The 21,329-nt window shown below is 42.8% G+C and overlaps 1 protein-coding gene across 1 annotated transcript; it reads right to left on the minus strand.

The window, feature by feature from the left end:
* Positions 1-489: 489 nt before the first annotated feature.
* On the minus strand, positions 490-8,046 carry NPY (neuropeptide Y). Its single transcript, XM_059395683.1, has 4 exons — positions 7,924-8,046; positions 6,816-7,003; positions 2,761-2,841; positions 490-636 (listed from the first exon to the last, which is right to left on the minus strand). The coding sequence occupies exons 2-4, from the start codon at positions 7,001-7,003 to the stop codon at positions 612-614; spliced, it is 294 nt and encodes a 97-aa protein (XP_059251666.1). The 5' UTR covers positions 7,924-8,046; the 3' UTR covers positions 490-611.
* Positions 8,047-21,329: the final 13,283 nt, after the last annotated feature.

A 21,329-nucleotide genomic window follows, 5' to 3' on the forward strand; every position in this document is an offset into this window, starting at 1 on the left:
CCTTGCACTTGCTACATGCACGTGCTCAAAAGCAACACAGGACTAGTGGCTACTATATTAGAGGAAAGGATATCTTGCAGAAAGTTGTTAGCCAGCAATCCTTTCTGCTAATAGTATAAGCTAACAAGGTTAACAAGGATTTCATGCCCATGTGGGGGAAAGTTCAGATAATTATTCCAAATTAGCATGCCCCTGCTCGAAGTTTCCAAACACTTTTATTGTCACACACACACACACACACACACACACACACACATATACACACCTGAGTCTTGATCATCATAAATCATTGTTTCTTTATATCTTCCATAATCACTGCTTTAATATTGGTGAAACAAACTTCGAACCTGCTACTGGAGGGAGATTGTGATGTAACGAATACCTTAAAATAATTCTCACTATTGCAACCGCAGGTTTTTCATTGAAGAGCAGAACATTTTTGAATGCTTAGTACTTTATTTAAACACACATATATACAAGGATGACAAAGGGAAACCGCAGAGTTGAGCACAGTGGCCGCATGCATGGGGAGGGTTGGCAGACTCTAGTTTTACAGGATGAAATTTGGGTTGAAAAATAGGTAAAGACCGGAGAGCAAGTTTCATTTCCCATCACCACATAGAAGGGTCTTCCAGCCTGTCAGACATAAGAAGGAAAGCATGTGAGGGGCGCCTGGGTTGTTCAGTGGGTTAAAGCCTCTGCCTTCAGCTCAGGTCATGATCCCAAGGGCCTGGGATAGAGCCCCACATCGGGCTCTCTGCTCAGCAGGGAGCCTGCTTCCCCTTCTTTCTGTCCTCTACCTGCCTCTCTGCCTACCTGTGATCTCTGTCTGTCAAATAAATAAATAAAATTTAAAAAAAAAAAAAAAAAAAAAGGAAAGTATGTGAGAGAAGCTTCCCAACTTCCTGGGAGGCTTTCGAAAGTGAGACATTCAGTCCTGAACCAAAAGATGATCAGGAACTGTTGAAAAAGGCCCCTGTTGGCATTCTAAATAGGAGGTCGTGAGGGACACCAGAGCAGAAGACAGTGGCATAACATGCAGCAGCCCAGCCAAGTAGCTTCCACTCATGTTCATGGGAGTCTCGGGCAAATCTCAGAGGGAGTATTTAAAAGGCTCTGTATTTATCAGAGGAGCCAAAGAACTCTGCACTATTTCTGAAGATCAAAACTACAGGAATCACACAAAATGGTAACAAGAAAGTTATTGTTACACAACTCTGAATACCCGTCTTTTGTTTTCCCGCAAGCCTTTTTATGTAGTAAGATGCTATTTTTATAAAGAACTCTTTATAATAAAATGGCATTCACAAGCAACTTGAAGGCTGTCAACTTTGGCCCCCTCCTAACTGCCCATGATTGAGACTGTCCGTCAGGGTGCAATTAACTCTATTCCATGCGCCCACTGTGAGACTTTAAGCCACAGAACAAAGAGTAGCATCAAGGCTGTTAAGCCTGGATGGTTCTTTTTTTTTCAACCAAAGTACATAAGGTTTACCCTAAACTTTTTATCACAGTAAGCATCATATGCATGCCAGTGAAAGCTTAAAGGCATCTATTGTTTAGTGTTAAAAATAACCCTTGTGAACTTTCCACCTGCTTCCCTGGTATTTGCTGTTTACCTCTGGGTTGGTATCTCCAGAGACAAAATTGTTGTTTCCTTCAGGGAAAACAAACCTGACAACTCTACACTTGTACACTTGGCCCTGGCTGGCCATTTCACAAGACAACAGAGGGATGGTGGGAAGGAAAGTAAGTGACTCAGCAGGTCACCCAACTTGTTCTTTGGGGAGAACCTCAGTGAAGAGTGACAGGCCAGTCATGCTCCCTGAGCAAGTGTTCTAGTGACCTCTTCTGGGGAAGCTGGTTCTTGACATTGTCAAGATCTGGGTTTAAGGTCCACGAGCTCCAACAGAAATGGATGAAATATGCGCCCTGTGATCTTGTTCAGGGCAGGGGCAGGAGGGATAGGATATTAGAGCCAGGAGGTTATGAAATTGGAGGAAGGTCTGGCTGCTTTCCAGCAGCACTCATTGCTCATTGTTCACAATATTTCACACCGGCTCTTGGTAGGTACCTCTTGCCAAGACGAGTCCATACTCCCAGAAAGCCTCCACGGTCACAGACAAGTTACTAAGAATATTATGTCCTTAACATCCATTCCTTGAATGTGATAAATTATTATGTGATACTGAACTTAAAAGAAGTTGAAAAGTAGACAACAGCTGCCCCCCACTACCATCACGTCCCCCACACCCACCACCAAGATTTACCTACAACTTTATGCAGAATGAGGAAGACTAGAGCAAGACCCATGAGAGTCATATGCAGGACATCTAGATACTCCACATATCATACGAAAACTAAAGATTATCCTAGCCAAAGATGGACTGTTAGTCATTTCAGGGTAGAGACGGGGACTTACTCTATGTTCTCCTAATTCTAACCCAGTTAGAAATTCCATATAGAGTCTTTTCTGAGGTAAAAGTCTCTTATGTTAAAGATTTTCAAAGAAGCATCAAATAATCTGAAGTAGAAAATAATACCCCACAGAAGCTTAGAGATTTGCAAATCATTATGTGAAAACAAAGGTCCTCACTGCCCTGTGACCCATCTCTATTTCTGCCCAAATGCTACCTGGTTTGGAAGATCCATTCCAATCCCTCCCTCCCCCCCCACCCCCACCCCAGGAGCCCTCTGGAATTTCCCTCTCCTGTGCCATCCTGAGCTCTGCAGCAATGTCCCCACACAAGCCCTTCGTACCTAGTTCTGGGAACATTTTCTGTGCTTTCTCTCATCAAGAGGTCTGAAATCAGTGTCTCAGGGCTTGATCGTTTTCCATACCTAAAAGAAAGAAAAGAAAGAAAGAAGGAAAAAAGGAAAGAAAGAAAGAAAGGAAGGAAGAAAGAAAAAAGTAAAGTCCTTAAAGCAAATCTGAAATATTCATAAAGAGGAAAAATATTTAAAAAAAAAAAAAGGAAAATAGTGTCTCACATGGTTGGTCATCTGCTAACAAGTAATCTAGGTTTATCAAGCAGACATTATCAGAAATATGACTTCAAATTATATATATGTATAATTTTGCTTAAATAATTTAGCAGAATATTTAAACACATCAAAACTCCTAGTCAAATTCTTGCCTTTTTATACTACTACAAACAATACATAGATGGAGTTTCATAACTAAGTGACAGGAAGTAAAAGTACATTGCGGTATGATTTTAAATGTTTCCATAATTAGTTAATTGGCTAGAGTTCTGATGATATACAGCACTTTAAACCTTAACAAAGAGACCGGAGGATATTTCAGAAACAACCCTGGGGAGAAAAATCAGCAGACAGAAGTTCTAGACCCACCTGTGCCTTCAAATCTCAGTTTTCTCATTCATAAAAATCAGATCATAACTCACGCTTAAATTGGAGTCTTTGTGGAAATCCAGTGCGAGCCACAATGTTTAGAAAGTGACCGAGTAAAACTCAAATGCAAGATATGGCTGTTGAAATGCACTCATTCTTACAGAAAACAACAAACCTTGGTCCCATATTTCCCATATTTATTTGGGGTAACAAAAGCTAAAGCCTTCGCTCTTGCTTTGCTTTTAATTTGCCCCGTAAATATAAGGAATCTCATGGATCCTGGAAAGACCATGGAATCTTACTGGTCTTTTTTCTCCTAGAGCCGGTTATAGGACTAAACATGTGCATGTAAGGGTGGTGTAGGTTACTTGCTCCAGGTGAGTGCATACAAAGGTCTTTGTTTCTCTCACTGGGGAAGGGTCTGAAAAGTCTGTATTTTTCCCTTTCTCAGAAAAGGGCTTGTATACCAGAAGCTGTATTATTCACAAATGAAAAACTAGCCTGGATGGATTGATTAGCTCCCAGAAAAAAAACAGCAAAATAAAGCTACCAGAGGGTATATTATCAAGTACAGTTAAATCTAAATTTTTTTGAAAGATTTCCTATTATTGCTCCTTTGCTGGGACTTAAGAAAGCAAAAAACAAACAAGCTGCTCCCTGTCCCCATTGTTTGTAAGATTTCCTCAACATTTTCCAGAGTTGAGATATCAAACAATAGATCATTGCTTACACCTATTTACTCTGTTCGTTAGTTGATTTTTATTAACTGTCAAACTCTTAAGCAACGTCAACTCATTTATTTTCACCATGCTCCAGTGAATAGAACTGGCTAATGTTTTCCCCAATTTATTAGTAAAGAACCTAAACCTAGAAGAACAGGATTTGCAGTCCTAAAGCGGCACCCAGGACAGTCATGTTCACTATTCTTCGTCTCCTACTTAATTCTGGATTATCCTTCTTCTCTACCATGCTTTAACTGGCAAAGATAAAGTCTTTAGGGAAAAAATTTCAAACCTAGCTTCACGTTAAGAAGCCACATTCCACATAAGGGAAGCTTTTAAAACCTCTGTAAAGCCCAGGTCCTACCCCTGAAGTTCTGATTTAAAGTCTCAGGGTGCAGCCCAGCACTAGTGTATTTTAAAACTCCCCAGGTGACTCCAGTGTGTGACCAGGATGGAGAAAGACTAATCAAGGGCTGGGTTTCTTATCCTTAGCAACCTTTGTTGTAGGGGGCTGTCCTAGGCATCCTAGGATGTTTAGAGCCTAAAGTCACCACCAGTTAGAGCGACTGGTTTCACAGAGAATTGTAAAAACCAAATGTGGTAGATCTATGCTCTAGAATAAATAGTGTGGCTTTCAGAAGCAATAGACCAGGAGCATAGAGCTTAAAAACTGAGTGGAAAAAAGGGAACAAGGAGAATGTTATCAGACTACCATTTGTGCCACATAGAAACACATGTTCACAAATGATACCATAATTTTCAAAAAATACAACCATGTGGGGACTGGGTGTGTGAGATGGGAAGGCAGTGAGAGTATGGAATGGAGACAATGGGCACAGAGGATAAGTCTCTGATGGTTTCTAAGAAGGAACTTATGTGAAATTGAGACAGGAATCACTGGTTCAGAATCAACGTATTCCCACCTAACCTGAATCTCTTCCCATGAAACTCAGGCCCCTTCCCTTTCTTTTTCCCTCATCGAAGATGGAGATCACACGGGATGCTGAGGGTAGTGAGGAAATCAGTGGGAGTGCTCCAATTTCATCACCCCTAAAAAGAAAAGCCTTCATAAAATGTTTTTATGTTCATGACCTATAAAATGGAGATAATAATACTCACTTCAAAGCTTTGAGGTGAAGATGGAATGAAATAACGCCTAGGGAAACATTCTGAACCACTAAAGCTTTATACAGTGGATAAACTTTATCGCAATCATCTTGGCAGAAATAAGTTCTACTGTTCTAACTGACAAACTAAATATCCAATATCTTTTTTCTAGATAAATGACAATTAATATACTTATTTTTTAATTTCAACAAGTTCTTTTCTCTGTTTATATGATAGCATAAGCAAGAATTGGAAGCAATTCCCTTTCTGAGAAGTCTACTAGGATATAAAACATTATTGCTTTTTGCTAATTCAAATGAACCAATTTCAAGGTTCACAAACCAATACTATTTAATTCCAGCATTTTATGTATTCCTGATTCTGTGTAAACTGGCACTTTTTCAGAAGCTTTTTAGTATGTTATACCCCTTTTTGATGAAACAGGGGAAAATATTTATTTAAGAATATAAATTCTCCCCACTTTGAATCCTTCTCAACTATTCCCTGACTTGTAACCAGTAAAAAGTATGGTAAAAAAACAAAAATAACACTTTATAAAACATAATTTAGACATGTTAACATTAAAGTTTTTAAAGGGCTCACCCTTTTTAGCTTATCAAGATCATTTGATCCCAATAATTAAAATGAGATATTGAATAACTTAGAACTAAGATGAATGAATTTTGGAAACAAATTTAAAATCCTATATCATAGTTAGGATGTGATTTTCTTTCTTTCTTCCTTCCTTTTTTTTATTTTTCTTAATATTGGATATTGAGAGTGAAGACATGGCATTTAAGTTTAGCTTTCTGGGTAGTCAGAATAAAATTTACGATTTCTCAAATTCCGTGTAATCCCTGGGTTTATCCCAGAGTGACTACTAGCTTCTCATTAACAAAAGCACTAAGTGGGCACTTCCTTCTCAAAATTCACCTGCTAGAAGATGGGAAAAGTCTGCATTTTAAATCAATTGTTTTCATACTAAATCTCTATTAATGCCAGGATTTTTAACTAAAAGGCTGAGACTGAATAAAGAAAAAAAAATCACTGTACAGAAGAAAAGAAACTAGCTCTATTTGTCTTTTCCTAAATACTGTCATTCAATCTTGCTCTGGATAGCTTGGAAAATCTGGCAATGTCTTTGGCAACTCAGCTGTTTCCTGGTCGGTGGTGGTGATTGCAGTTTTTTAACACTCAGCTCATTGTTCTCCCTAGAGCACTTCCCCCAGCACTCCCGACCTGTTTGGGGTTTGTTTTTTGGTTTTTGGTTTTTTCCCTTGTGGGGGGGGAGCGGGGTCCTTTCCCATCCAGTTTTCCAAACAGTCCCCCAACTGCTCTAAGAACAAAAAAGAACAGAGAGTGAGTGCGAGAAGATGGCCAGCCACACAGTCTAAGGAACCTAATTGGGGGGAGGAGTGGAGGCACGATTTTGTAACTAATGTTGCAGAGGGAAAGTGTTCAGTGCCCTACTCAATTACTCACTGAGAACTGAGTATGTGCCTGATACTGCGCTGCCCAGGGATGCAAGCAAGAAAAAAAAAAAAAAAAAAAAAAAAAAAAACTCGGAGATCCCCAGGATCTCCGGTTGCGGGGCAGAGCGCTCCCGGGGTCGGTCCCGAGGAGCCCACCCACCTCTGCCTGGTGATGAGGTTGATGTAGTGCCGCAGCGCTGAGTAGTATCTGGCCATGTCCTCCGCCGGCGCGTCCTCTCCGGGGTTGTCTGGCTTGGAGGGGTACGCCTCAGCCAGCGCGCCCAGGCACACAAGCAGGGACAGGGCGAGGGTCAGTCCGGATAGTCCCAGTGCCTTGCTACCCAGCATCTGCGGGCACAGAAGGCGCAGCGGAGAAGAGTGGGGTTTGAAAGGACACACGCCTCGAACCTCCCTCCCGTGTCGCCCCCACCATCCCCCCACCCCCCAAGCCGCGCTCAACCCAGGCCCTTAGAGGGAGCGGAGCACCACTCCACGTACTAATGGCATCACCTGCCCTTCCCCGACCCGTCTGCCCCACCGGAAAAGTCCGCGCAAATTCTGTCCAAGTTGCCGGATACTAGAGCCGCGCTTAACGAGAGGCGCGGGGCTGGGGACCAGAGCCCGCCCGCGCCAGTGTAGATACTTTCAAAACAGATGTAGAAGTTCCTCCCGGTGGGTTAAGGAATTGTAACTTTCCTAACCTCTTCCCCAAACCCCCGTCGGAGGAGAAGTTTCTTCTCTAATACGTGCGGTCTGTCTTGCTGCAAGAGATAGTTGTGGCTGAGATTCCTTCGGGGTGACAATTTGGGAGAAGGAGGAGGAGAGAACTGTTCTCCGGGCCGCCGGTCTCGGTTCGGATCCCAAGGATCCGGGAAGGAGGCAGAGAGGTTCCAAACTCCGGGAATCCCTCACTCAGGGGGCGCTGCCCGGGAAACCTCCATCCAGACAGGGACCTCCGAGGAAACTGCCACCTGTCCGGGGTTGGGGGTCGCGTCCCCGTCCAAATCCTCCAAAAGATCACCCAGAGGGACGGCGCAGCCGGGAGGGAGCGCGAGCAGGGTGGAGGCGCGGTCGGAAACGACCGGAGGGGCAAGTGGAATTTAGCCTCCAAGAGCGGCCGCCGCGCGACGGGGCAGGAGAGGACAGAGCGCGGCGCGCAGGGGTTGGAAAGCCAGGCGCGACCCTCCCGGGGCCCCAGAGCAACCCCGAGGGTGAGCCGGAGCCGTCCCCCGGCTCCCGCCCCAAGCCGAGTGGGTCTTGGCACTCACGGTGGCCGGCGAGCGGGCGGGTGTGGCTGGGCGGCGAGCGCTCTGCAGTCAGGTGCGCCTCTCCGAGGGGTGAGTGCCGGCGGACCGGGTGCGGAGAGCAGGTCGCGACAGGGCTTTTATGGCGCTCCCTCGCCGCGGCAGGAGGGGCCTCGGGCAATCACGTTCGGGTGACTCCCACCCCGCCACTTCCCGCCCCCGAGTGGCGGAGGTGGGGCGGAGGAGGGGGCCGCTATCGTTCGAGTGGCGGCTCCTGTAGCCACTCCTTGACCCCAGGCCCTGCCGGGGAAGGGGGGGTCCTGGAGAGGTGCGAGCGTGGAGGAAGGCGGAGTCCCTGCCCTCCCGTGGTACCCAAACCGCGCTTTCCTTCACAGCCCGTCTGGTCCTGCTGGAGACAGGAGCAGCCCAGAGCTACTGTGTCGCCTGTCACCCAGACCACCAACTCGAGGGGTGCCAGGGGAGGGGATAAATGAATCCTCTACTTGGTGGAGCATCTCCGGGACTCGCGCGCCAGCAGCGCAGGACACAAATCCTGAGCAGAGACAATTTGGTGCACAGATCTCCTGCGCGGAAATTGCTCCAGGTCGCCTGTCCAAGGTCCCGAGTTTGGTGGCTCTCAAATGGCCCCCTCCTCTCAGGGTCTTAGAATGGGCTTCTGTGGCTTGGGCCCCTTTTCCCAGCTTCTTTTTCGAGAGATCAGCCCACTCCCAAGTACTCGCCCAAACGCTGGGAGCCCGGCTCTATCAAGACAGAAAGAATGTGGCGACTGCGAAGTCTCCAGTAATGGGACACGGTAAACCTACTTCCTCACTTTGCTGGGGAAGAGCGGCCTTGCGACCGTCTGGACACCCATTAAAGCGCAAAAGAATGAAAAATTCTGATCCAAAGCTATCGGGTAGTTAAACGAACAGGAATTTCTCCCTTGGATAGTTACCAATACTCAATAACGCCGATTGAGAATGTGGGCTCTGATTGAAATGAAACAGGTAAAAAAAAAAAAAAAAAATCACCATTAATTTGCACATCACGTTAAACTTGTTGAATGAAAATGAAAGATTCAGAAACCATTTTTACAGGATCAGGATTTTATATCTTAAAAGTTACCTGAATAAATACTCCTAGAATTCCAACTCTTCTAAATAAAATGGCATGGCACGTTAGGAAATAAAAGTCTTAAGGTATAAACTATTTTAATGTTAAAATCACAAATGATTCTGTTTAACTGACTTTTTGTACTGTTTCCACTCACTGAATTAAATATCAATTACTGCATAGCTAGCTCTGCACTCTGGTGCTCTCTTTCTCTCTCTCTCTGCCTCTGTGTGTGTGTGTGTTAGAAATTTTGAAGATCACATCCCTTTCACTTAAGTGAATGCTTCTCTTTCCTTATTTCACAAACATAGGACAGGGACACAAATATCAGGCATAATTTCTCAGATTTGCTCCAGTGTACTCCTGTCTGGCAAAGTTAGAACAAACCAACTTCTCACTTAGAGCTCTTTCTTCACAAGAGGAAAAATCTCAGTCCAGTTTTCAATCAATAATCTTATTTTTAGAGTTTATCACAGATACGCATCAGTTATACCTTAGAAGGAGTCATTGAATTTGGGAGAAATCCCTTCGAAGGACATGCACCATTCTTAAGTGGGGGGAAGAATGAGAACATCTGATTAATTTAGTTTACTATTATGCCACTGGTATCCAAAACCAAGAGCTGATTCTCAGGGCTCAGCTTTAGAGGCTAAAACATGGAGCCTAGTGCCAGAGGTGTATCCTTATATCTTTACCCTTTCCCTCCAGTGCCAACAGCATCTGCTGGCCTTGGGCTCTGAGCATTCCACCTCTTCTCTCAAGACTGCACCATTAATTGCCTCCTCTCTGTTCTATAGTTTTCTATGCTTATACATATATACTTACAGATAATAAATTTGCATGAGTTTTTGCTCCACGAAAGAAACAAATCCAAACAAAAACCATTCAAAAGCAAAAAGACAGTCACTCAGACAAGCATCTCCTTCCAGCTGCTGAACCATCTCTTTCCTTTGTTTCAAAATCAAGTTTTTAAATTTATAATATATGTATCCTTAGCAGCTTTATTGAGATACAACTGAGTTATACTAATCTACAGATGCTTAAAATATTCCATTGGTTGTATTCTTATGTATATACTCTGTGAAGTCATCACCACAGTCAAGGTAGTGAACTATACATCACCACCAAGTTTCCTCATATACCTTCGGTGCCAACATTTGCGCCATTTCCTGTCTCTCAGCCAGGTAATCATTTTGATCAATTTCTTATGCATCTTTCCTGACTTTCTTTATGCAAATAAAAGCAAAAGTGAATATATGTTCTTATATTTTTCCTTTTTTATTATTAATACTATATCTTAGTCATCTTCCCATTTAGACCTTAAAAGATGATTAATTGAATCTTAAGCCGCTCTTTTCTCCTTGGAGGAGGGGGGAATGGAGGTGAATGTTCCAAGTTCCAATCATGCCTTAGCTTTCTGATGCCTTAGCTTTCTGATGACCATCCCTCATCCTGAAGCTATCTAGTGTCCCTAAGCCACCCAGTCTGCAGGTCAGCAAACAGAAAGACATTTTTTCTCACATCAGACACTCCAAGGGTCTTAGGAGCTCTTTTATCAGCAATCAGGGTTAAAGACCAAATATTAGGAAAAAAGATACTCCTAGCACCCCTATCACTCAAAAAATCACAAGCGTTTTAGGAACTCTAGACCAGGAAATAGGAATAAACATGAAGTGTATTTATTATGCCACACGAAGTCAGATCAGGTCTCATTGAAAAAGTGACATTGAGTAAAGACTTAAAGAAAATGAGGGAATAAGTGGTGTCAAAAGAAAATGAAACAAAACTGGGCTAGAGCCATCAGAGGACAAGGAGACTTGATGTAAAGGCCCTAGGGCAGGCATGTGCCTCAGAGGGAGAAAAGGATGAAGATTAGAAAGATTCCAGATTTTTGGCCTGAGCACTGAAAGGATGGGGTTTCCTCCTAGTATAATGCAGATTACTACAGCTGGAGTAGATTTGGGATTAGCAATGGGAGCTCCACTGAAGATGCCTTAAAATTTTGTTGTCTACTAGACCTCAAGGTGAAGTGTCAGTTATTTATGTATGAATCTGGAGTTAAGGAGAGAGATCTAGCCTTGAGTCATAAATTCAAGAGTTGTTTTCTGTGACAATAGATCAGACTTTCCAGGGACTGAATAAAGGAAGAAATAAGAGCCCCAATTCAGTCCTGCAGTGGGCCAACACTGAGAGATTAGGAGATGAGAAGGGATGAACAAAGTAGCCTGAGATGGAGGGACAAGAGAGGTACAGGAAAACAGAAAGAGTTTGGTGTTTCAGGTCCTTGAAGCCAAGGCAGATTTCTTCTTCAAGGAAGAGGAAGTGAGTGTTTGCATCAGCTGCTGCGGAAAAGTAAAGTAAGACACAGACTGAAATCGACCCCTGTCTTGAGCAACATGAAGGTCTGACAAGAGCACTTTTGTGCTGGCAAGGTTTAAAGGAGAAAGAGAGGAAAGATATTAGAGACAAGTCATCCTGGGAATTTCACAGCAAAGGGGAATAGGAAAAAACAGGGCAGTGACTGGTGAGAGAAATAGGGTAAACAGAAAGGTCTTTCAAGGTCAGGGGAAAGGAACGTGTTGGCCTGCTGAAGGGAATCATGGGGAAGAGGAAAAAAACACATCAAAGGGGTGTTCTAGGTGTTATGTATTAGGGATTTCGTCCCTTTGTGAAAAGAGTTGCAAATATTTACATGTGGTTTATCCTTCTTTTTCTGACTTTGCTTAAGGTGTTGTTTTTGTCTTGTACAGGTTTTTAATTTGTAGTTGAAGGTATTTCTCATTTCTTTTGTAGCTAGAGTTTGGAGTCTTAATTTAAAAGACCCACTGGTGACTCAGGAGTTCTAAACTACGGCTTGCAGGCCAAATCCAACCCTTCACTTATTTTGTAAATGGCTGGGGTTTTTTGGCTACTCAACTACTGCCATCCTCCCTTTCTTTTTTGCTAATAGACCTCAATTAGGTTCTGGACATAGGTATTTCCAGCCAAGATTCTGGATCACGGTAACTCTCTTAACCTCTGTCAGTGATTGATTTTGGGTGAACATGTGATGTGTTTCTGGCCGATGAGCTACTGGGATAAATCAGCTGGGAGCCTTTCGGAAAGTATTTCTTTTCACATATCCTTGGCCATGATACTTCTTCGTCCTTTGAATACTGTTGAGAGCAGAGGTGGATCTTAGAGGTGTGGCAGCCATCTTGTGCTCATGAGGAGCAATATTACAAATACACAGAAGGGAACAGAATGCATAGATCAAAGGGGCTGAAATCCTTGATGAAATCAGTGAACTGCCAAACTAATTTTGGGACTGCCCACAATTGGATATCTCTTCAAGTAATTAACAGTTGTCCAAATGGTTTAAGTCCACTGTTAGCTGGGTTTTCTGCTACTTAGAGTCAAAAACATTCTTAATTGACAAACTCAGCTTCTAATCTTGGTTTTCTTTACCATTTTCCCTTAATTATTTTTTGGCATTTTGTTCTTTTTTATTCAGATTATTTATTTTTTGATAATGGAAACCTAAATTTGAGCCTTATATTTATCTTTCTATGCATAACACATTTTCCTTGACTCCTCCAAGCCTAACTTAGGACTATTGTATTAAAGGCTTGTCTTAAGATTTATTTGAGAGAGAGAGAGCAGGTGGGAGGGGCAGAGGGAGAGAGAATATCAGGCAGACTCCCCACTGAGTGTGCAGCCCAATGAGGGGCTCAGTCTCACAACCCTGAGATAAGGACTTGAGCCAGAACCAAGAGTCAGACACTTAGTCAACTGTGCCACCCAGGTGCCTCTAGTTAAAAGTTCTGTACTGAAGTCTGTTTTAAATAATTGAGGGTATATCTAACCCAGTGAGAAGAGCCTTTGGATTTCAGGTTGTTTAACAGATTCGAGGTGAACCCAAAGCCTCCTGGTCTCTGAAAGACAAGCTGCTTTAGGTGATAAACTACCTCCCCTTCGTGCTCGTCTCTCCTGCTCCCCTCTGGGATATAGGTGGAAAAGGCATGAAAATAATAGGCAAACTAGGAGTTCATCACATGTGTCCCTGTTTATATTCTGTGTTTCTCCCAGCTAGTAAAACAAATAAAGAGAAAATGTCAATTCTTAGCAGTTCTTCCTATCTCTATTGTATGAACAGCTATTTCTCTCTCACCGTAGAGCTAAATAACCGTTTAAAGACCTTCCCGGAAAGCTTCTTCTAAGCTTCCTCTCCAAATTCTTTCCTTCAAATCACCTGCCTACTTCCCTCCAAATTGGGGTTATCAGTTTATTCAGAACTTGATGTCCTCACATTTTTTTTCACTGTACCATTTACTGTTTGTGAAGGAGTCAAGTAGAAATTATAACCAATTTCCAGAATGTTCTCTTGGTACACAGTATTTTTAAACTTGCATTATAAGACTGCTCCTTCCTTGGCTTGGTGGCTTTTGTTTTTTTTTTTAAGTTATTCTTATTTTTTGTGTGTATTTTGCTACATTTGAGAAAAGAAAATCTCTCGATCCCGTATGTTCTTCACCAGCTTCTCTGTGAGGCTGAAACAGAGTTCACCGACAGCACCACTTCTATTTTTGTATGTTTTTAGTAGTGTCTAGAAGTACATGTGCAAGAGAACTGGGGCAATTATGAAGATTATTTGGACCCAAATTACCCCAAAATGTATCTGAAACATCCAGATAATCACAGGAAAATATCATTTTTTAAAATTTGAAAGTGTTCTGATAATAGCTGTTCTCTCCTCCATTTTGCATGTGCAGGCACATACTGACGATTCTGAAATAGCACCCATAGTGCTGAGTTGAGACTAGCTTTGTGTTTCTGACCAGTCCCACTTTTGTTTTTTTTCTTAATTGTTTTTATTATTAGCTCAAGTCCTATGCTTCTAGTCACAAGAACCATACAAAGCCAAATACTTCTCTGAGAAAAAAACCTTAAGCGTGATTGTGGGAATGACAATCATATTTCACCACACTGAAGGCAGATATTCTAGGAAAATACTGATTTCCTCAAATGCTGTATAGGGCAAGCTGTACCCGAGGTGATAGCACAGACTATTTGCTAGGCTTACCGAGGGGTCTCACCTTCAATTCTGATAGAGCTGGGTTTGAAGAACATTCAGTTTCCCGTGGGAAGATGTGTTGTTTCTGTTTTAGAGGATGTGGATAGTATGGACTGGATGTCCCAAGAAACCCATTGCAAGACACTTCAAGCCTCTCAGGACTCCAGAGGCCGGAATGTGGTCATCGGTATTCTAGCCTTGCTTGCTTCTAGGGTGCAAATGTGATTTAGCTCCTATCCAGTTGCTTGAGATTTTGATTGGAAATTGATTTATAACACTGAGATGTCCCATATTCTCCATGTATATTATTAAACATAAAAAAACTTTTAAATAACTCTGAGTTATGAAAGAACTAAATTACTCAGGGACAGAAATAATCTGTGAATATCCCTTTTGTAACCCAAAGGGAGGCAGAAGTAGTATGATCTGGAGCAGATGGCTCGATAGAAGATTCCAGTTTCTGCAGCTTCCTAACTGAAGCAAAGGTAGCAGTGTTCTTGGTGGGCTGGTTCTGTGGTGAGGTTTTGAGAGGGAGTTGTTTCTGGAAGCTCAAACTAGGGTCTGCTTTTTTAGCACCTAATCCCGAAGACTCTATCCTTTAATAAATCCTTTTCTTCATGAAGCAACTGGAACAGATTCCAAACCTGAAATAAAAACTCTGACCACCTACAGGACCATGAGAGAAGTCATGATATGAAGGTACATAAGGAGACATGGAACTCTCTTAGACTTACCAACAGGAATGTTATCACAGAGCATGTCTCAGAACTTTCCTTCTCAAAGGATACTCTCTTGGGATGTATGTTTGGCTGAAAATAATAGACAACTCAGTTTCTGCTGTCTAAAATCATAAAGAATATGTATCGTCTTACAAAATAAGAAGGTCTAAGATAAGGCATCTCTACTGAAAGTAATTCTGTGGTTCAGTTATATCAACAAGAGTCAGGTTCTTTCCACTGTCCACTCCACTGTCTAGGTACGATGGCTTTGATTTATGGAGCAGCTGCCCCTACAATTGTTAAATGTCTACCCTAACTCTGGTTGCATCCAAACATACCGACATCCTTTCAAAGACAATAATTTGTTTGCTTTGTCATTCCTTAATGAACATCCCTTAATGAACGGCCGTCCCACCCTGGTCTCCTGCTATAACAAAAACTGTAACAGTGAGTAACTTTGGACATCTGTCTTTGCTCATGTGTGTAGATGTAACTGTTAAAATCCTAGAAATGGAATTTCTCAGTCAAAGCAAGCAAGTATTTGAAATGTTGATAGCTCTTGTCAAATTGTCTTCCCAAGAGATGTGTCAATTATAATGTATGAGAGGGTATGTTTCCCCAAAGAAGGGTGTGCTTTCATAGGAGATATTCAGGGGTTGTTTCTGTGAATGGTGGATCAGAGGTACCTGAGGCAAGGCAGAGGAATAAACCTGCTTAAATTTGTGGTCCCTCCATTTGGCCTCAGGACAGAAGGAAAGACATTATCTTTCCAAATTGAAAATCCATGTTTGTGCCCAAAGTACTGGCCTCTTTGTAGTATGCTCCATAGTAGGATTAGAACCCAAGGAAAATGAAAACTAACTGAGCCACAAGGCAAAGCAGGTTAATGAATGGACCCCAAACAAAGCTAGAGAATGCTGTTGTTTCTATGAAGCTGATAAGAGTTATGGAAAGGCTGTTTTCACAGAGCTTTTTTCCAAACTCTCATGAGTTCCCTGGAAGTGTTTTTCAAAATACTGATGGATCTAATTATTTCACTGTTAGTTCAAGGAAAGTTTTCTTTCTTCTTCTTCTTTTTTTTTTTTAAATTAATTCATTTATTTTGGGGGGGAGAGAGAAAGCATGCATGCGGGGGGTGTGGCAGAGGGCAGAGGGTGAGAGAGAAGCAGACTCCCTGTGGAGTTCCGAGCTCAAGGAGGGCTTGATCCCAGGACCCTGGGATCATGACCTGAGTTGAAATCAAGAGTTGGATGCTCAATCAACTGAGTCTCCCAGGCACCCCTCAAGGAAATTTTTTTTTTATCCTTAAAAAACTTTAAAGTTCAAATTCTGAAATGCAACTTTTCCTCTGATGGAATTCTGAAGGTTTTACAATAATTAGGAAGTAAAGACTTAGATCTTATAAATATATTTTAGCACCTTAAGAATGGATTAATTTGCAGTCTTTCCCAGGAATGTCAATGCATGATATTCTGAATTATTTTTTCTTGCTCTTTTTGCTTATTTGAGAAATTAAGATACTGCTTGATTTTACATTTGGAAACACTTATTTTAATTGTTTAAAGTCTCCTTTTCAATACAAATTATTCTTTTTTCCCTTGTTGGGTACTGGTGGAGATCATTTAAAACCAACTAAGTGAGAGGTCCTCCAGGAATAATTGAATGAGGCACACACTGTATGTACCTTCAACTGTTCCTACCAAATCTTCAGAGGATCCTCTCTCAGAAACCCATGGCAGCCTACTCATGAGAACATTATTCTTAAATTTCAATGTTATAGCTAATATCATCAACTCATAAGGTAATTGTCTCCAGTGGGATGAAATTAAGCCAAGAAATAAAGTTCTGTAGCCTCGTTTTAAGGCTTGATCATAAACCTGTGTTTTATCTTCTTCCCTTCCAATAGGTCACACACTATCTTCAGGCCCCACGGCGACAATAGTCCTTGAGCAGTGTGGTTTTCAGGCAAGCATGTTTTGCCCCAGTATTTCCTTTCAACACCCTTTGATGGCCATTTTATTTTATTTTTAGAACAGAAACTAGGATAGATGGCCCCAAATATAGTAATGACATCCCTGAATCATTGTGTCTTAATTAATTAATGTTGGAGAGTTATCTAACTAAGGCACATCCACAGGTCGCATTCTGGGCCTCCAAAACCACTCCTAACAAACTCAGCATTTCATAGTTAGACAGTTTTCTGACTTTCTTCGGCTGGGCCTCTTTGCTAACTCCTACCAACTTTCTCAGTTAGCTCAATTAGCAGGTGAATTTACCCTACTGAAATTTATTTTAGCATATATTTGCCATATGCTATGGACATTTTTGATTCACACATTGAGATGTAACTTAGGATTACGTTTTACACAAGTTCCATGAAACCTGATGAACCAGGACTAATACAGAGAAGGGACTTAAGTACTCCTTGTGAAAAGAAGTCTAGGTTTAAGCAAATCAGGGCCCCTACAGCAACTCCAAAAATGCCATCAAGGGACTAGGCTCTCTCTCTTCCTGTTTCATGACCATGAAGATAACCGAGCTACCGAATATAACCGAGCATGAAGCTCCAGCTCTGGTCGGGAAGAAAAAGGAAACAGAAGAGGCAGAACCAACTAACTTGAGCTTATGTCTTAGTCACCAGATATCACGTGGTGTCTGCTAGCTGCAAGGGACTCTAGCAAGGTGACATTTAGCTTTCCAGCTTCTGTATAGAGAGACATGGAAGGGTGGGTCTCAAGTGAGCCACTTTACACTGTGTACCCAGCAGGCTTGTGCCTTCTGGTATTTGGTCATACTCATTCCAGGTTTGGTTTTTATTGTTCATCAGTGAGAGTTAACAGTTACCGCTTCCCCTTCTGCTGCAGAGATGGGGCAATGAAGACCAAGATGGTAACCTGTCATTATGGGTTGCTTAGAATTTTTCTAAATCACAGAATGAACACAATGATCAGATGTCAGAAAACCTGCATTTTAATCTTGTATTATTTATCTTAAAATGTCTCATCACTTCACCTCTCTGAACCCTACTCTCCCATCTACACAGTGGAGGAACTGGGCTTCAACCTTCTGTTCTTCTCTTTCTCATAGGATTGCAAATGTCTGCTATGAAACCAGATCTCCCCTATGTTACCATGAGGACTCGCAGACGCCAGGCCAAGAGAGAAAGTCTCACCAGGCTGCCCATTATCCTTATCTCCTCTCTCCCACTTATCTGTTAGGAACTCCCAGCACTTAAGGAGGGAGAACTGAGGGGTATTAGGAAGTTAGGACCTGTGTAGTAAACTGTTTCTCATTGCATCTATGTGACTTGTGCCTTAAGGGTATAAACTAGTCTAGTCTTTCTTACTAGAACTACAAGCCCCACTTCAGATAGTTAGGGCTTCTCTGGGATCACGAGAATAACCAGCCTAGAGATCAAGCCACCAAAATGGTAATATCTACCAGCTTTTAATTGCCTCTTGTCCCAGCATGTTCCAAGAGGCTGCCTTAAAGGAAGAGCCTCCATTCTTCATATAAGAAGCCTTTCCCAGGCCATGCCTGTATACACAGCTCCTACTTCAGTCTCTAAAATACTTCCAAAACTTATTTAACTGCCCAGAATCTCACAGTATCACTAAAGATGCTCACACCCATCTGGGGGTGTGAGGTTTATGGCTGATTTTCAGAAATTTTCTGCAGTGACTGTCACTGGTTTCTCTTTTCAACTTCACTCAGCCCAGGCATTTTTCACTTTGCAGCTGGGGTTGTGGGAGCCCTTGCCTCCAGCCAAATTGTTGGACCTGCTCAAACCTGGTACTTTCCCAGGCCTGGGAGTTGATCCACAACACCTTCCCCATCTTTCCCAAACCCACCTTCTCTTCCAAGTCAAGGTCTTTATTTCTTCCACCTTGCTCCCTGCCCAGTCACCAGGAGCTGCAGACACCTCCGCTGAGGGCATGGCATCTATTAGTTGGTTTCCTCTTTGAGCTACAGTACTTTCTCAGAGTTCTGGTAATACCTCCTTTTGCTTCCCTTTGGTCTAATGGGTAACAGCCCTCCCTGTCACTGGCCTTGCAGGACCAGATCTTGTTTCCCTGAACCCTTGCCTGCACCTAGATAAGCAGTTCCTCTACTGCGCGATTCCCATCTGAGGCTGCTGTCCACAGCTGCGGTCCTGACCCATCCACCTGACTGCATCATTTCAGCGGCAAATGAAAACCCCCTCCATCTTGTCTCATTGCGTAGGAGGAAAATGAGAGAAAACACTATTGCCCCAGCAGTCCTGAGGTGGTGCTCTGTCCTCCATGATAGATGCTGCGGTCTGAAGAGAAGGCACTAGCAGTACATCACCTGCCCAGTGACCCTGCACAGGAGCCATGCAGCCCCTGTGCAGGGATTGACTCCCAATGACTCCCCAGTGACCACCATGCAGAGTTTTCTGTATCCTTATCTTCCTCTCTGTGCAAGCTTGTCAGCTTGGGAAGAATAGAATGAGACCTCTAACAACAGCTCTGACTGCTGAGATCAAAGAGGGTACATTAGAAAGAATAAAAGGCATAGATTATAACAACACCAAAAAAGGGGCATGAGGCCAAGAAAGAGCCCACTCAGTACTATGGGAATGAGGCTACTAGAACATCAGACTCCTGGGAAGAGAACTCCGGAATATCTGTGCCTGAGTCAATCCCAGCAAATGGTCCTGCTGCTCAGAGAAGCTTATTTCTGGAACTACATTGCTTGAATCACTTACCTTCCAGAAATCGAGTTGCAAAGGGATCATTCCTGTCATCATTCCCGTTCTCGTGCATTATGGATACCCTCACCGCAGGAAGGATGTGATGGGGGCCCCAACGGGAGTAGGAATATGTAGGGAAAATTTAGTGCTGCCCAGATGGACTCTGGTGTCATTGATCAAGTGAAAACAGTAATGCCTACAGCAAGACAGACAGAGGGGGCACTGAGAATAAACATTTATTTCAAAGCAGCAGTCTTTATGAAATATGCATGATATGGCTAGCTGGTGGTATCATGCCTATTGCAAATATTTCTCTGCCTATTTGCAAACCCATCAATCACACTACCAAGTGGTACTGTGGGCAGTACAAAAAGGAATAATCACAATTAATTGATGTCTGCTGTGTATTAATCACTGTACTTGCACTCATCCAATTCTAATGACAACACTATGAGATAAATGTTATTATCTTCATTTTACTGAAAAGGAAACAAACTCAGAGAGATAGAAAGAATTTGTGCAAGTGCACATAATAAGGGACAGGGCAGGAATCCAACCATGAGCCTTAAGCTAAAGTGACTGATTGGAACTTCTGGTTATATATTAGTGAAAACAGGACATAGAACACCTTTATATTCATGTACAAAATGTATCATTGCTATAAAATAGGACTGAGCCAATACAAGGTCCAAATGAGGTGTGAGGGAAATAAATTCCAGGCTACTCAGAAGGAGAGTGAGTTTTTGCTTCTGAGGCAGTCGCTAGGGATGTGAGATTTGAGCTCAACTTGGAATAGTAGGGAGGTTTGGGAAAGATGGGGAAGGTGGTGGAGTCAACTCCCAGGCATGGGAAGGTACCCCCGTTTGAGCAAATCCAGCACCTTGGCTAGGGGCAAGGGCTCCCACAAGGAAGTAATGAGAAATAAAGCTGGAAAAGAAAGACCGAGAGAGCAGCTAGGAGGGAGATGACAATAGAGGGACAGAGGACAGACTTCAGGCTGTCAGAAGGGAGTCAGGAAATGATGAAGCAATGTTTCAGAAGGACTGACCAGGCAGTGCCACAACAGAGGCACAGAGAAGGAAGAGGAGCAGGCCTGGATTTAAAGGGGCCCAGGAAGAAGGTGACAGCTGTCATCTGGCATGGAGTCAGAGAGGCCTGGATTGGGTGGTGGGGGGAGTGGGTATGAGAAGGAGGGATGGGTGAAGAGTCATTTTGAAGGAAAACTCAAGAGGCTATAGCAACTGACTCATAATAATATTAATAATAATATCAGCTAACATTTATTTGTTTGTTCATTTCCACAAACATGACCTAAGTGCCTTCTTTGTATCAGACACAATTCTGGCCCCTAGGTATATAGCAATAAATATGACAGAGTAGGCTGCCATTTATATTCCCATGGAAGAGATATACAACAAACAAACATGCAACAAATAATAAACAGATGCACAAAAAACTGACCAATGTAATGGAATTTCAGGTGGGCAACTTGAGCAATAAAGACCTATAAAAGAAGGTTATGGCACTTGACAGTAAAGGATGGGGAGTTTAGGTCAGAAGAGGTGTCTCTGAGGTCAAGATATTTGAACAGAGACTTGAAGGAAGAGGGGAAAGAGAAAAGCACTATGGGCAGAAAGGGCAGGAAGTACAAAGGCCCTGAGGCAGCTGCAGCCTCCCAGTGATCTGAACCACAGGGCCAGGGTCAGCAGAGGAGACTGGGAGTCAGTCTGATGGACAGCAGGAGCTGAACAGGGAAGGGTCTTGAAGGGCATGGCGAGGGCTTTATGCTATTCTCTAAATGAGGTAGAAATGGAAACATTTTGGAAAAGGG

Source organism: Mustela nigripes, chromosome 4 (genome assembly GCF_022355385.1).
Source record: "Mustela nigripes isolate SB6536 chromosome 4, MUSNIG.SB6536, whole genome shotgun sequence".
Taxonomy (NCBI): Eukaryota; Metazoa; Chordata; class Mammalia; order Carnivora; family Mustelidae; genus Mustela; species Mustela nigripes.

What these genes read in the sequence shown, in the direction of transcription:
- NPY (XM_059395683.1), bottom strand. Translation starts at nt 7,003, where the DNA reads ATGCTGGGTAGCAAGGCACTGGGACTATCCGGACTGACCCTCGCCCTG. An exon ending in AACCTCATCACCAGGCAGAG is followed by an intron (nt 2,842 to 6,815) that starts GTGGGTGGGCTC and finishes TCTTTCTTTTAG; the next exon opens with GTATGGAAAACGATCAAGCC. An exon ending in GAAAATGTTCCCAGAACTAG is followed by an intron (nt 637 to 2,760) that starts GTACGAAGGGCT and finishes TATGTCTGACAG; the next exon opens with GCTGGAAGACCCTTCTATGT.